At 39.3% G+C, this 16869-nt stretch overlaps 2 protein-coding genes across 5 annotated transcripts in view; both read left to right on the top strand.

The window, feature by feature from the left end:
- Window positions 1-829: 829 nt before the first annotated feature.
- On the top strand, window positions 830-3180 carry atp5mc3a (ATP synthase membrane subunit c locus 3a). 3 transcript variants are annotated; one of them, XM_020596353.1, is made up of 5 exons: window positions 830-935; window positions 1133-1228; window positions 2012-2086; window positions 2576-2766; window positions 2882-3180. In XM_020596353.1, the coding sequence occupies exons 2-5, from the start codon at window positions 1190-1192 to the stop codon at window positions 2994-2996; spliced, it is 420 nt and encodes a 139-aa protein (XP_020452009.1). In that variant the 5' UTR covers window positions 830-935; window positions 1133-1189; the 3' UTR covers window positions 2997-3180. The 3 variants fall into 3 exon arrangements, with proteins under 3 accessions (XP_020452009.1, XP_020452010.1, XP_020452011.1); XM_020596354.1 differs by lacking the exon at window positions 830-935 and adding an exon at window positions 944-1033; XM_020596355.1 differs by lacking the exon at window positions 830-935 and adding an exon at window positions 971-1024.
- Window positions 3181-5016: 1836 nt separating this feature from the next.
- The window catches only part of atf2 (activating transcription factor 2), a 16885-nt gene continuing 5032 nt past the window's right edge, over window positions 5017-16869 (top strand). Inside the window, exons 1-11 of one of the 2 annotated variants that reach the window (XM_020596489.1) lie at window positions 5059-5102; window positions 5240-5332; window positions 5775-5847; window positions 6872-6968; window positions 7047-7165; window positions 8057-8182; window positions 8600-8778; window positions 9669-9783; window positions 10808-10912; window positions 13680-13910; window positions 14340-14546. In XM_020596489.1, coding sequence (XP_020452145.1) covers window positions 5800-5847; window positions 6872-6968; window positions 7047-7165; window positions 8057-8182; window positions 8600-8778; window positions 9669-9783; window positions 10808-10912; window positions 13680-13910; window positions 14340-14546 — 1227 coding nt within the window. In that variant the 5' untranslated portion in view covers window positions 5059-5102; window positions 5240-5332; window positions 5775-5799. Of the gene's footprint in view, window positions 5103-5239; window positions 5333-5774; window positions 5848-6871; window positions 6969-7046; window positions 7166-8056; window positions 8183-8599; window positions 8779-9668; window positions 9784-10807; window positions 10913-13679; window positions 13911-14339; window positions 14547-16869 lie in introns of both variants that reach the window. The other variant, XM_020596487.1, reaches the window with a different exon arrangement.

Raw genomic sequence — 16869 nt, 5'->3', positions numbered from 1 at the left:
TTATGGATGAGCACGATCATTTTTACCAAAAATGTTGTATCATTTAGATACGCTTTTGTAGGTAAGTTATATGATTTACATGTCCATGCCCAGGGGCCCATTATCCCCATAATCTGTCTGTGCTGAGGCAAGACTACCAACCTGACAAATTCATTGTGTGTCAAATGATTTGCATTAGTTTGATTCATTTCAAATTTGCTGGGGATAATATGTTTTTATTATTGTCAAATCCCACGAAAAGACCAACAATGTCTATCAGTTTCCAATATTCTAATCCTGTCTGTGGCACTCAGCCCCAAATACATTTTGTCAAATGGATCACAAAAGGCTATATGAATTCCTAAAACTGATGGGTAGGTGTACTTTGTAATAAATGCTATTCTAAACAGGAGTACATAGTAGACCAGAGCTACGGGGACTTTACAACCATTTGGTGCCCTGTGGAGTTTATGAAATGTGGAACATTGACTGAAGAAATAGATTTCATACCCTTTTTATAACAATCCTGCTTTGTCCTTGCTGAGGGGGGTCATGTTATTTTGACGAAATTAGAATTCTGTATATTAATGTCTGGATGTCAGTGTGGTGTGTATTCTGTAGTGTTTATAATTTTATTACTTCCAGGGTACTATCCATAACGAGTAGCCTAGAGTCAGTGGTGCAAACAACCCTTTTTAGGTGCAAAAAAATTAGTTTCAATATTTGTGTACTTAATGAAGACCAGGTGAGGTCAAAATAGTTTTTTTTTTTTAATAAAGGCTTTTACACATAGCCTGCTCCTTGCTCCACGTAAAAAAAAAAAACTTTTGTATTGCTGTTTTGATCATATTAAATAAAGTTTCGGTGAAATGACCTTCCCTTGTCATCATCCGGGAACCTACATACCTCACATCACGCGTGCGCACTCGTCCGTTGTGGTTCGACCTCTGTAGTTGGTAAGTGTGTCATGGCAGTTTGAATGAGACTCTTGTCTTGAATAAATCCTTTTTCATCCTCTCTTTAAATTTAACATTGCAGCGCTCAAGTGAGCATAGTATGTAGAATGCATGTGAATGCACATATGAAATTCTTTATTTTCTGTGTGGAGCATTTGTACACCCGTTTGACCTTCTCTCCGGTCTTCCCTTCTCAGATAGACCCGGGCTTCAGCTAGACTGACCGAACCGGTTAATAGTACCTAAGGGAGAAAATGTACGCCTGTGCAAAGTTCGTCTCTTCGCCGGCTGTGGTGAGTTTGCCTTCTTTGGTGGGTTTTTGCTCTGTGACTGAGTCTTGCTTACTAAATATCACCATTAAATCCGGTGGGCCTGTGGTTGAACTTGACAGCTGCTGACTGGCAAGCTATGTGCAGGCTAGGCCAGCGGCCAGCTAATGCTAAGCACTGATTGTCAGACGTCTTAAATGAAGGCTAAGTAGCTCCAATAGCCATGAACAAGGTACCGGGTAGTTATCTTCGGTAAAGTGCCACAGGATCATTGCTTTGATCCGTAGGAGATGTTTTCAGTGATGGCCGTTAGCTAAGGTCATATAAGCTTCTATTAGCCGCATTTAGTGCAGAGTTCATCTGAAATTTTCACACAGTCTCGGAAGCTGATATACAAATGGTCACCTTGTCCATTTGGGCAGTACTGGTTCCTGATAGTTGCAGCCTGGGCTGTTAGTCAGTCTCCAAGGTCATATTTCTCTTTTTAATAGCACTAGCAGGCTAGCCAGTTTAAAGTCCAATAGGTTTGATTGTTAGTAGGTTTGCTACCATTGTTTATTAGAGCTTCAAGTCACCACAACAAATCTTCAAATTAACCACAAATGACTTTGGCAGAACAGACTGTACTTGCAGATCACAAAAGGCCACAGGTCACTGCAGCGACTATGTGATAGGTGACATTCAAGGTGCTGTCCACCTGTTTGTGTGCATGCAGACTGGGAATGTAACAACAATATATTTCATGTCTTACTGAGCTTCTGTAGTTTAACAAAACCTGTATTGCTTTTGTGTTTGGTTTTGATGCAGGTCCGTGCTGGTTCCCGGGCTCTTTATAGACCCCTGTCTGCCTGTGTGTTGTCAAGGCCTGAGATTAAAACAGAGGTAAGAAGGAATGCAGGTTTCTACTAGGACTGTCATTTCACCACTTTTGTAATTATTTATTTGAAAAAGGTTTTGGCTGATTGGTTCTTTTTATAAAGTGTAAGCAATAATGCCAAATGTTTAGACCCAAATGTGGCAGTTTCAAAGTAGTTTAATCAACAGACAATAAAACTTGAGCAAAAAAAAAAAACTTAAGACCTTAACATTCAAAAAGGTGTTTTTAAAAAACGTCTAAATGTAGAATTAGTTTTCACTTTGACAAAAAGCAAAGCATTAAACCCCTTGCATTTTTAAGGTTAGTCTGGAAAATGGCTGGGTTTTTGTACATGGAAAAATTTATTAAAATGATCATGAAGATTGGATTTTAGTTGTTGAATCCACTATTCTTGTCATTAATATAAATATATTTACTATTTTGTATGCGGTAAAACTTCATTTTATTTCATGGCATTGACTTAGAGGTTTACAGTGTTTCTATTCTTCTTCCAGAGCAGTGTTGCTGTGATGCCACAGAACCCTCTCACCCAGGTCACACTTAGGAGCTTCCAGACCAGCGCTGTCAGCAAGGACATTGACACCGCTGCCAAGTTTATTGGAGCTGGAGCTGCTACAGTTGGTGTAGCTGGATCCGGTGCTGGAATTGGGACGGTGTTTGGCAGTCTCATCATCGGCTATGCTAGGTTTGTTTTCAGTGGCAAACATACTTAAAATACTAAATTTCATTTGGATGAACAGATTCCCGGGATGTTTTTTGTTTTTTTCATGAATGCATTGACAGTTTGTTTTTGTCTGCAGGAACCCATCTTTGAAGCAGCAGCTCTTCTCGTATGCCATCCTGGGATTCGCCCTGTCTGAGGCCATGGGACTGTTCTGTTTGATGGTTGCTTTCCTTATCCTGTTTGCTATGTAAAACTGCTGTCATACAACACTTACAGATGTAACTACATATTTTATTGTGGCTACTAAAATTGTTCCATGTTGTTGTCAAGGAAATGTACATTTTCAAGTCTTTCAGACGCTGTCGAAATAAGCAAAACATGTATTGTACAAATGTAAGAAATTACGTGATTAAAATACATGTATTTGACTATTTATTAATGGCAGTAATTTATATGTCTGAAATATGCTGGCACAACAAAGTCAGGTTTCATTAATGTCTTCTTTTGTGTGAAGCAGCCTTGTTTTTCTCTTGCATAAAATGCAAGCTTTTTGGGGTCCACAGTAAGGAAGTCTTGCTTCAGCTGCACTTAAATAGAATAGACTCTTTATTGTCATTGTACACAGTACAACGAAATTGGGTGCAAACCTCAGGTGTAGAGAAAAATGTCAGTATCAAAAACAAAAAACTATAAACCACATAAAAATCACACTTATTGCACATTGACAGACATAAACTGCAAAGGTCCATCTCCATATTGACAGGAATAAAATAATTATGTTAAATATGTTAAAAAGCTACAAACAACAGAGTAGGGTAAAGTACGATGTCACATATTTACTAAGTAATGATAATGACATACTACATATAAGCTGAAGACAGTGTATTGTGAGGTGCGGTACAGTGTTGCCCACTTATGAGTTGTTCAGTGCAATTATTGCTTTTGGGTAGAAGCTGTTTTTTAATCTGTTTGTCCGTGCCTTGAGACACCTGAAACGTCTGCCTGAAGGTAGCATTTCCATCAGATGATGCCCAGGGTGGGACGAATCCTCCCAGATCTTTTGGGCTTTCTTGAGGCAGCTCGAGTTATAAAGTTCCTCCAAGGAAGGGAGAATACTGTAATTAGGCAGCAAGTGAGTGGTGGCTTTTTAAAGTGGCATTAAATAAATCCAGATAATATAACTGAGCTAAGTAATGGGCTTTGAGTCCTTTGATTGTTATGAGAAGTCCCTGCTGGGTTGTTTCAGGAACTAACGAACCATAGTCACTGGACCTTTCTATTATACTGTAATATAGGCTGCTTCAACTGAACGTAAAGCTGAAGTGGTTGTCAGGTTTATGGAGTTTTAGCAATTCATTATTTTGCAAGTAATTTGTCAAGCAAAATGGTTAATGTGTGGTTCCAGCTTCTCCAAAAGAAGCATTTGCAAATTTCTTTAGCTGTTAATTGAATATCTTTGTTTACTCTGTTGTCCCAGTGATGATTTTGACATGTCACCCTGAAACTTTAAGCTTGGAGGACTTGTGATGGAGTATTTTTTTGTTTTACTAATTAACTAAAAAAAAAAAAAAAAAGACAAGTCCCATTAAGAATTCTAGAAAATCAATAGTTGTAGCCACAAATTTGGCAGTTAGAAACTTAAGCTGAAAATTGGATTGAAAGTGGAAAGTAAACTTGCATGTGTGGCCAGTATAGTAATAAATCCTCTTTTACCTATTTGTATAGCTAACACAGGTTATCATAATGCAAAAGTTTTAATAAAATTGAATGAAATCTTTGGAAGCTTCAAGGTGCCCTAACCAAACTACAGTATACAGACATATTTCAGCAGTAAAGTACATTATTCATTATTGTGTATAGAAATTATTGTTTATATAGTAATTTTATATGAATAAATGTTGAACAAAGTATATAATAGTAAGAAAATACCATCAATTTTTAATAAAGTCTTGCACTTATGGTCCTTTTATTTGTTATTAGTCTTGAAACAAAAATATTTTGGAAAAATGTATAAAATACTTTGTGCATTTTAAGTGTTTCCAATTAAAATGGAATATAACCACCACGGGCGGAGGCTATATGAGATTTACAGTGAAACGCGAGTTAATGTTTCGTTTTGTCACAGTGGCCACAGAAATGCCCTGTTTTACTTTGTTCCAAAATACTTGTTGATCAATTATTTTATATATATAGGCAATATTACCCACTCTAGCATTTATATATGTATTTATATTATTTTTATTTGTTTAGAACTATGCAGAACAAGTTCGTGTGACGTTTACGGAAAAGTCAGAGCTCTTCTCGCGATATTTGGTCACAGACGTGGGATTTTGGAAATCAAGGGTTGTGGCTGAGGGGTAAGTGACTACATAAACTGATAGCGAATGGGTTAAACGTTGTTGTAATAGACATCATTTCTGGCATTGTGGCGGACTTGAGCTCTGTTACATTGATACGGCCTCGAAATAAACGCTGACATATCCTCTGTTTACAGTGATATTTGTGTCCAAATATGGCGACGGTTGTATGTTAACGCAGGGATCAGGCTATTCCATGGAAGCGACTGGAACAGATGATCGCTCCCTCTGTAATAACGTTATATTATTTGTGTCTTTTCATGATGAGCAGTTACATTTACAACAAAGAAAACAATAGCGTTGTTAGTGAAAGAGAGCTCACTATAACCGCCCCAGTCGAGTACTGGGTACAAAATAACTGGACTGAGAATTCAGTGTCTTTTATGATGACCCTGAAGTGTAAACAACCAAAGCAACCGCCCTTCATGGATATGCTTTGTCCTAATTTCCAGCTGTTTTCTCAGGGCTTTATCTTCACATTGCTAAGTTCAGCCCTGAGACACACATCGTCCGATATCAGCGTTGTTAATTTGAATCTGGACTAACGTTATATCCATAGCGTTTTGTTTTCTTGAGTTACACGTAGATTTAAGCTGTTAACCCTTGTGCACATATAGTGATACATCTTTAGGCATGGCATTTAACTCTGTGTTTTTACATGTTATATTTCAGGGTGATATAACAGGAATTTCTTAATATGAGTGATGACAAACCTTTCCAATGTACTGCTCCTGGATGTGGACAGGTAAGTCAATTCTCTTATCACAAATGTTGTCCCACAATTTCTAATGACTCTGGCTGTATTAACATGGTTATATCACAAATGTTGTCCCACAATTTCTAACGACACTGGCTGTATTAACCTGGTTAGGGTGAATCAGGGCACAAATTAGTTTGTGTCACTTCTTGTATATACTATTTGTAAAGTACTTGTTTATACACATATTTCATGTTGTACTGAATCCATGTTTTTCTTTCCTTGTTTGTCTTTTTTTGGATGTTTGGACAAATATATTGTGTGTGTGCCTAATGACATTATCAAACCAGACTGAATCAGTATAAACTAAAATAATGATGATGTTGAAACTAGATTTTAACACAGCTAACGTGTAGAAGATAGGACCATAAAATAAATATATAATACCAGACCTAGCTGATTTTGTACTTGAGTAGTGTAATCAAGTTACAGGTGCCTGGGTGGTCATCCAAATTGGAGTGAGTGTAGTTCATCTACTTTGTTATATTTTTGTAGGAATGTTATTTTCATTTCAAAACATTTAAACTGATAGGTTATAATTTTGTTGTGATTTTCTTTGTATTTATTCATTTATGTATTTCATCACTTTTCCTGGGCTATAAAACATCAAGTACTGGTATCTACTGTACCTTCAAAAAAAAACTATTGTAAAGTGTAAACTGAACCTCACCAAAAAGGTTTGAGGTTTGAAGGTTTGGCGTTAAACCATTTTGGAGGCTGCAGTTTGTCATGCTGTTGATTTTTCTTGTGTTACACTGGGAAGTGCCCCATTCATGTAACTGCAGTGGGAGTTATATACACATATATATATACATAATAATACTCCTCAAAAGAAGAGGAAAAGATAGTGGCAGTATAGACGTATGAATTCCCTGTATCTTGCTAATATAAAACATGCTTTTTATTGAAATGTTAGTTAATCTTACTTAAAACTTTAACGACCATTTGCTTCAGACCTTTCATCTAGATCATATCTCATTGTCCTGTCTGTTTTCTTTTTAACTTTACATAGAGATTTACAAATGAAGACCACTTGGCAGTCCACAAGCACAAACATGAGATGACCCTGAAGTTTGGCCCAGCAAGAACTGACAGTGTCATCATTGCTGGTAACTGCTTTTGACATTGATAAATATAGTGTAAACGATGCTTGTAATCAGTGTACTAACGGTTCTCTTCGTTTGTAGACCAAACCCCTACACCAACCCGCTTTTTGAAAAACTGTGAGGAGGTCGGGCTCTTCAATGAACTTGCTAGTCCATTCGACCATGACTTCAAAAAAGCGACTGAAGATGACATTAAAAAGGTTGTTCTCATAGTTAAAACTTGTCAGCCGCTCTTCTGACTCATGTTTATTCCATTATTAGTTTTTATGCCTCTGCTCCAGCGATAGCTACAGCTGGAGGCATTATGTTTTCAGGTTGTCCATACGTACATACATACATCACATTCTTATGAACACTATATGCCATTAACACCTTGAGGGAATGTCTTAAAATTTAGCACAACTGTCCACTTGGACTCAAAGATGAGCCGATTAAATTTTGGTGGTCAAAGGTTCACTGTGGTCACTGTGACCTCTCATTCATCTCATTCTTGTTAATGTAAGAAAATATTGGTACACTTGAGGATTGCAATAATACATTTTGCGATACTGTATTGATTCTCAAAAACACAGTATTGATTTTAATTAATAGTTCACATGCCAAATAGTGCTATGTTGCATGTTACGGGGCTGTGACAAATGCAAATGCAGATCCCTGTTATGATTGCATAAAAAGTAAACTTTTTTTTTACAGGAGATTTTATGCATATGATGGTTTGTTGCTTATTTTTGACAGTTTTCCTAAATTTCATTTAAGAAAAATCAATTTATCACCTTATTTACAGTAATATATCGAATCGTAACCCTGATATCGTGATGCGTATCGTATTGGCAGATTCTTGCCAGTACACAGCCTTAGTGAATGTGATATGTCAGAAACACCTTGAGGAAATTTCTTCCACTTGGATTCGAGGATGAACTGATTAGATTATGGTGGGAGAAGGTCAAAGGTCAAGGTCAGTGACCTCACGTCTGCCCTATTTGTATGAATTTGACTAGGTGGTGGAGGCATAGAACCACAGAGGGGTAATCGAATTTCCATCTATGTTCTGTCCTTTGCTGACCTGTCCTGTGCTTCTCACTGCCCTGTAGTTACCACTGGATTTGTCACCTCTTGCGACGCCTGTCATACGCAACAAAATAGAGGAACCCACAGCTATGGAGGCACATCGAGATAGTCCTCTGCCTCACCCCGAATCTACTACAAATGATGACAAGGTAAAGGTGTTAAATAAACTGTGTCTGGTTTTTGTGCTAATCACAGACTTCACAAAGCTGTCACTAAGGGTGTTCTCCTGGTGTTCTCCTGTTTCAAATCCACTGGTCTGAATATTGTTTGGACTCTTTGGTCATTTTAAACTGAGCTTTTAAAATAATACCTATGTTGTGTGTGTTTGTGTTGTGGTAATACTGAAAACACTGGAAAATACCAGCAGTACTGCACAAATTGATTCATAAAAAGGATGGGAGATTAGGTGGATTTGAACAAATAAGTTTGATTTTTTTTCCCCTAATTTTTATTTTTATTCCTAATATTGAGGAAAAAGTTAAGTATTCGCTATCATGTAATAGGAAGCCGTTAAGTAATTTGGTCTTCATTAAACACTTCCTGCAGCTAAGGTGTTTTGTTTCCAGGACTTATCTTTGCAGCCAGCCTCACTGCCAACATCCACTATAGTCCATCCTGCATCCCTCCAAGTTCCCAATGTACTTCTAGCAACCTCAGAGGCTAATGTTGTAATACAGCAAGCTCTCCCATCGCCAACATCTAGCTCTGTTATTACCCAAGTCCCATCTACTAATAGGCCTATAGTGTAAGTAACTTGAAATGTCCATTTTTAAAAGTTGTGGTGTTTTTTTTTTAAGTCATCCTTTCCTTTTTAAAATAATTTTTCTGCAGTTTTGTATTGGTGAGCTCATATTTCATGAGGCATGTGCTTGTTTGTTTTTATTTATTTGCACTTCACAGGATTTTTTTGCACTATAGATGTCAGAAACATCAGTATTGCTCAAATATAAACTTGTAGCTTCAATGAAATTTCTGAGTGGTGGAAAAAAAGATTAATGGGGTTTTCACACAATCATCCTTGTCACACTGTGTTCAGAGCAGTTTTTTAAAGTTGTATGTTTTTAATTAAGCCATTTCTTTAGGGTTAATACCCATTCTTAATGGTTTGGTTATTGACCTACTGGGAGCTGAATTAAATGGATTATTTTGTGTTTGGCATCTATCTACTGTATCTGTCTTTCTGTCTAGCAATGGATTGTTTGTTCATTCATTTCCTTTAAATTGTGTGTTAGTGAAATCACTCATGGACTCACTTCAAAGCGAAGATTCTGTAGGTATCAATAGTCAGTATTTGGCGCAGATGATTTGGTGAAAACCCCAGGTGTTTTAACAACAGTAAAATCACTTTGGAACTAATGTCCATATACGGGCAGAACTGATGTCTCTTAATGGGTCTAATGTGACATAAAAACATTGTTTTAGCTACTGTTTGAGTCTGTTTTTGCAACAGCTGTATTTAACTTGTTGGGTTCTGTCTTGGTTCCTTTTTATTCCCATCAGTCATTGCCTGACTTTGACATAACGTAGTATATTAATAGCCACTCTTATTTATAATTTGTGACACTCTCTTGTTGTGTTTTGCTCCTAGTTGTTTGTTAGTTATCTCACTGGGATTCCTTTTCTCTCCTCCTGCAGCCCAGTGTCTGGCACCTTCCCTGTGCTCTTACAGCTGCCTAATGGCCAGACCATGCCAGTTGCTATACCTGCATCTATTACAAGCTCAAGTGTACATATCCCAACTACAATCCCTGTGAGTGTTCTGCTGGTTATATTATAATAATGTGATATTTTACTTTGTGTTTATAGCTGAATTTTAGTATACTGAAAATTGACTAGCATGCATACATGCAGTAACTTGAACTGCTAATATCCTTTCCCCTGCTTGGACATAAGGGACTGTATACAGCTTTGGCACTTCAGATTTGACAGTCAGTTACAGACTGTAGAGGCGGAGTGAGATAATAGACTTTTGAGTACAATTGTGTGCCACTGTGGCAAAGATACAGGAGTTGGCTAAAGTGCAGGAGGCTCCAGTCCAGGATGCTTCACTGCTGTTTGTCCTTGTACAGTTAGAATCAACATTCTTGATTTCTGGTGGAGCAGATAGATTATGCTACTAATGTGTTTTGCAAACCACTTATACTGTAACTGCAGCCCATGACCGCGTCTCATATGTGAAATAATGTATATTGTAAATTAGGTTTTTTTTTTTACTCCCCCGTGTGGAAGCTTGTCTTGTTGTTCACTGTAGTTCTGATTGTTTGTGTGGAACACTGAGCACCACATGATTATCTCCTCATAGCAGCACAGCAGGGAAAAAACCTCTATCTTCCTGGTCTGTAGGGATTGGGAAAGCTGTTGACAAGCAGAGGAGGGCAAAAGTAGATGGAGAACATGAGCCACCAGTGGGCCTTCCTTTCACTCGATCACCCCTCACCCCTCCAGCTCTCCCCACCTCCCCCTGTCTCATTGTCAGTGGCTGTGAGAGGAGGCCTGGCTCTGGCCTTCTGACTCATGTCTCTCCATCCTCTCTTCAGCTTCCCTGTCCATATGCTCTCACGCAGGCAGGCAGAGGCTCATTAGCGTGCACACTGCATCTCCATGTGGCGCTGCCTCCACAAAATAACAGGCCATCCAACCTAATGAGGCTGAGATATGAGGAAACTCTGAGAGCCTGCCGTGGCCGTGCATGTTTGTGTTGTGTGGGTGCGCCGCCTGCCTGTCCGCTGTCGAAGACTAATTTTCTCTGTGCTGATCTGTGTCCCTGCTTTCAGCTTGTCAGACCTGTCACCGTAGTGCCTAACGTCCCCGGGATCCCAGGACCTCCCTCGCCACAGCCACAGCCACAGCCACAGCCTGTCCAATCAGAAGCAAAGCTGGTATTTGTTATCTCTACTTTTACATCAAATGTTATTTTCATGTTGAATCTGTTATTTCCCATCTGAGAAACATAATAACCAAACACCAAGGGAGTTTGACAGTGAGGAAGCAGTAGCTGTCTTTGACCTGATGGGGGCACTAGAGAGCCTGGGTGTGCACTATTCAAAAGTAGTGTAGTATATTTTTATTTATTACTGTAGCCCTTTCATTAAGGGACTTTCCAACTTGGTTTTACTGTCTAATACATCATTAAAAATGTTTTACTTTAAATGATTTAGAATGTAGAGCTCAATATTGGTCAATTTGTTGATTTTTCTTGCATCGACAGAAAATTTGTTGTAGCTGTTCTGATATTAGAATATTCTTAGTCCTTTTTTTAAGCAAAATGCAAAAACATTTGCTCATTACCGCTTCTCAGATGATAACTTGAATTGTATTGTACTTTACTCACACAAAGATTTACCCTAAAGTGCTTTATAAAACAGGATTAACAACAATGTTAGCCCAGTAGCAAAAATGACAGTTAACAATAACAACAAATAAAACATAGGATAACAGTAAAATAAAATATTTAAAAGACGCCATTAAAACCAGCTGTGAGAATCGCTGCTGTCCTTTTTCATACATAATAAACTGAATATCTTTGGTGTTGGACTGCTGCTCAGACAAAAGAGGATTAATAAATCATAGATTAGTCAGTAATAAAAGTAATGATCAGTTATTGATCTACTGATTTATAATAATCCTGCTAATAACAAAACACAGAAATATTTCAGTTGTTTCCATGGGGGAGAAAACGGTTCCAGCAGTATTGTAATTAAGTCCTCCTGTATAGAAAGTGATAGTTGAAGGGCAGGGATATGAAGTGTTGTAAAGGAGATCGGTGGCAGTGTGATGAAGTACGGATCACAGAACCTGTAAGTGCTCACAGCATGTTCCGGCTGTGGAAATTAACAACTAAACTGTGGAAAGGAGGTGTGTGTATGTTGGGAGGGAAGGATTGATCCTGACTGGCGGGGGGGAATCATGGGGTATGGTGATGACTAACGCGGAGACAGCGTTGTGCTCAGCACGCCGTCACCAGGTTCAGCCAGAGGGGGGCTACCAGCAAAAGCCAGCTGGGGGCATCCTGGCACACGCTCAGCGAGGCACATTAAGCCGGCCTCACCCTGCATGGAACCTTTTGTTCAGCAGAATCCTGCCTGACCTGCATCCCCCCTCTCACTCCCGGCGCCTCCCACCGCACTCAGCTCATCAGCAAACACCTAATGAGCCTGCGTCAAGAAAACAGACCTCACTCAACCTGCCCACTCCCCGCCCCCACCCGGATCTCAGGGGGCGCGGAGACGGCACTTTACAAGGACTGATGATGCTGCAAAGACCACAATAATGATAATTAACTTGCTGAATTTAGAAGATTATGCTGTTAATTAGTTGCAAAATAAAGATAAGTAATATAGTAGCAGATGGTTGAATAACACCCATGAGATGGAGGGTTATTACACTGATGAGGTTTCCATGGCAGAGATGAAATATGAATCTAACTGGCTTTTCCCTCTTTCTATGAGCCATTCCAAGAGAATAATATCTTGTTTCTGCCAGAAGAGCTTCTGGAAGGGTATTACACGATAAACTAATTTGGTAGATAGATTGGTCTGGCAAAGGTAGTTGTTAGAATAATGTGCCTCTCTGTTTTCCCATGTAAATGTATTCCCTCTCACTTTGTTATTGCATCGAAGGGCTCATTCACTTTCACCTTGTTTGCTCAGTGTTTGATGCTAGAGGAATTGGCTTGTGAATCATGGACACCAATCTGTGGAGAAATTGCTCTTGTGAAAGGGCTGTGTTTGTGTGTGTGACATTCTTGTTTTTTTTTTTTTTGACATTGTGAGTTACATTATGAACCATGGATGTTCTTCACCTGGATTTCTTTTTTGTTTTTGTTTACCTATTTGATTCTACTTATTTTATATTTTAGAATCCTCTTTTATAACGTAAATTTTTGGGGGAATCGCTGAATGCCAGAAAATGTAAAAGGAGGATATTTCAAATAAAATTGTACACGTCGTCAGTCAGAATGCCAGCGGTGATGCTTCTCTGTTCTTCTTCTCTGTTGACTGCTCTAAACTCAGTAGCTTCATTGAAGCAAGATGTTACAGTCTGTTCACTAACTGCTTAACACTCACACTAGGTCTGGTGTTGTTAGTCGTCTTTTGGAACTTCTCTCCTCAACATTTTGAAGCACAATTTTTTTTTGTAAGAAGTTGGGGTGTGTTTAAATTTTTTTTTTTTTATTGGATTTCCTGTTACTAAGCAGTATATTTTGCTTAATGCTTTGTATTCAACACACACTGCTAACTTGTTTCCAATTCAGTGGCTCAGGTCAACATTCATAAATGTGTCATTTCAGTTTGTAAAGTGAATGATTTAAGTAAACCATTTGGGTTATTATTATTTTTATTTTAGTTTTGTCTTTGCCTGCCTGTCTGTCACAGCTAGGCTGTTTGGTCATTTTTTGTTCAGTAGTGTTCACAGGTGAGAACTAGCTGTAAACACATTTGCACATAACCTTAACAGCCAGTGAAAATAAACTTTCATACTAAAAATTCATAGTGCTACCTTGATATATTCTAATTTCTTGGTGTACTGTCACTAAAACCTCCTTTTTAGCATATTTGTAACTGAATATAGTTTTGCTCTTACATGAGCTATTTCTTTACATGAATGGTTTTTGACTATTTCCCCTGTGCTGAATTCTCTTCCCAGAAACTGAAAACGACATTAAGCCAGCAGCTTCCTCAGGTAACCAATGGAGACGGCGGTGAAGTCCAGAGCAACGCTGTAACCCACACTGCTGCTCCTGCTTCTCCTGCCCCAGCCCCAACTCCAGCCCCAACCGCAGTCCAAACTCCCGCTCCGGTTCCTCACCTGCCTGCAGCTGAGGAACCTTCTCCCCATTCCCTTCAACAGCCAGCCACCTCCACCACAGAGACACCTGTAAGTGTTCACACATATTGTGTAGGGGCATGTTTTTCCTTACTTTACATGTTATTTCACAATGTGCACTTTCAGTAAAATAATTTATTTCCTTGTTAGCATATGTTTGCAAAGTCAGCCTGCCAGTAAGATGTCTGTATAGTCTATACATTTATTTCAGTGTTTGTTTAATTTAGCTGTGTATCAGAAAGTGCAGACAAGTGTCCTCTGTACAGGGCTGTGTGTTGAACCTCAGTACTGGTGATGACTGAAATCTGCTACAGTATCGAGTATGAAAAACCGTCCAGTCCAGAAAGCTGCCATTATTTATTTTTTAATCAGACAGCTCCTGATTTAAACTGAAATTGTCCAATGATGTCAGCAGTACTTTACGGATGCGGTGGTGGATTTGTTCTACTAGTTATTGTCCTTATTTTCATTAATGTACAGGCTTCCCCAGTGCCCCCAGCGCAAAACCCTCCAAGCACAGGGGGTCGTCGACGCCGAACCACAAGCGAAGACCCCGATGAGAAGCGGCGCAAATTCCTGGAGCGTAACAGGGCTGCCGCTTCTCGCTGTAGGCTGAAGAGGAAAGTGTGGGTCCAATCTCTGGAGAAGAAGGCCGAGGACCTCAGCTCCATGAACGGACAACTACAGGTGCTTTTTACCTCTTACTTTCAGTTGATGCATGCAACAACTGCTACTGACAACATGTCAGTTTGTGTATGCACGCGCGCCTGTTTATCATTGTGTGCTGTTGATGTAAGCGTGCGCACACAGGCTTTTCCCTTCTGTGGTGATGAAGTCATTAATGCCGATTAAGAAGAGCTGCCGCATGACAGCAGCAGTGTGTGAGCCCTTTACATCGATATGTCCCTGTCAATAAAGATGTATCCTCCAGATGTCAGCCGCACACAAGCGTGTCTTCACTTCTGTCTCAGCAGTTTACTGAATGGCCTCAAAAATCTCCTAGGGAAAGGTGTCTTTTTGAACCTTCATTTCACTGGAAGCAATTAGGATCTGATGCTGACAAGTTCGAAACAGTTCATCTATCTGCTGTCTCTGTTGATAAGTGTGAGTCGGGGGTGCGGCACATCGGTGTTCCAGACAATTAAATGAGATATGGTGTTTATTTGCTCACTGTCTTATTTTTCTATGAAAGCAGAGTAAGATGTGAAGTGTGGAGGAGGGGATAGACAGCAGTGGAAAAGACATGGGTTCATGTTGTTAAAAACAAGTTATCACCACTTGTCATGGCTGCACTAGAGAAGAATTTATTTAAACAGAGGTATGTGAAAGGGGGAGGATAGAGGAGTGAATGGAGTTATAGACTGAAAGCTCATCGCCGTTAACTACAAAGAAGGGAACAACATGTGGCAACGAATAAAAGGGCACTTTATATGAAGGCATTAATCAACAGTGCAGTTTTTGTAAAAACCCCATGCTGACACGGCCCAGCTGATCAGTGAAACTGCCTCTAATGATGCACAATTATTTTAACATCATCCTTAACTGGCTTTTTAATGAGGTGTCAGACCAGGCAGCTCACAGGGCTCCCAGCATCACCCAAGGCCCATTTGCTCAATTTCGATTAATTCACAAAGTTAGAAACAAGTTAAACTCTCACAAGTCCAGTTGAGTCCAGATTAAACTGCCCAGTATGATGATCTCCTGACAGTATTAATGTCATGGTTTTGACTTCACCTTATGAGTAAATGATTTTGTAAATGTGTTTGTAAGTCAACCAAACACTTCGTGTTTTCACCACTAAGCTCTAAAGTAGGATGCTTTTTGTCCAAATTCAACTAATGGAACAGCATTTTGTGATGAATGTTGACATTTATGACTTTTGTCTACAAATCTGTCTTGTCAGTCACTCAGTCTCTACCTCTCTGCTTACCTTAAGTGGATTGAAGGGACAGTTGAAAGGAACGCCTGCTTTATATTGGCTGTAAATGGCAGCAATCGTGGTGGAAGTGCTGTGAATGTGGCGTTGGCTACATGTGATACGTACACTTCTTCCAGCTGTGTTTAAATCTGTCTTACAATAGCTCAGCCCTGCCAGCACCAGCAAGACTAAACAGATGGAATCAAATAAATTGGCTGCTTTTAGACTAATAGATTAAGCCGCCCATAGTCCTTTAAAGGAGAGGGGAAGGAGCTTAAATCTGCCATTGGGTGTTCGTGGGCCCCTGGCCGCTCTAAATCCAGTTAAAGTCACCTTCAGCGTAATGTGGCTCTTTTTTACGACATGCAGAAATTCCCAGCTCCCCTGGGAGCTGTAACAACACGACGATGTAAATCTCAGCAGCATCTACAAAGTTGCACTGACAATCTGAACAGCTCACCTCTGACAAATGTGCTGGGCGGTAGCCAGTGAAGGTCCATAATTATTGTGTAGGAAAAGCCTAAATGCACAAGTGCACTGTATTTTATTCTGAATTCCTTCATTACCTGGTGTTACCTTTCTCTTAGTTTTTTTTTTTGTAGAAGAAAATAGGAGTTTATCTGCAGTAATATAGAGTAGTCTTTTAGGCTTGCTGGCCAAATGAATTCTCAAGAATTTAACCCTGTGATCTCAGTTTAATAATCAGCCTGCGGCGGGGACCGCAGTCAAGCTGAAATCTGGGGTTTACACTGTACTGAGCATTTATGGTTTGCATGCTGGATTTTGATTTATTCCTCTACTTCTGTGCTTTGAGGTCACATTCAGTCCCAAGTCTTAGTCTACCCGCCTATATTAGGTTCGGGCTAGAACTAGATCGATAAGTTAGGCCGGTCAACACAATTTATTTTTGCAGATATGTCAGTATCAGTTTAAATGGTGGGCAAAAAGTAACAACAGTACAGCAATGCTAAATATATGTTTCAGATGTTGTAGAAATAGTGTAATTAGTACATCGTTTGTTCACCAGAGTGTAAAATGTTCCACTCAGACTTTTTGTGCACCTTATGGTGTGAGTTGATGCAAAAAAAAAAC

The sequence above is a fragment of the Monopterus albus genome, unplaced genomic scaffold (assembly GCF_001952655.1).
Source record: "Monopterus albus unplaced genomic scaffold, M_albus_1.0 scaffold30.1, whole genome shotgun sequence".
NCBI lineage: Eukaryota > Metazoa > Chordata > Actinopteri > Synbranchiformes > Synbranchidae > Monopterus > Monopterus albus.
Note: the sequence above shows the minus strand (reverse complement) of the source record. Positions and strands in the feature narration are given on the sequence as shown.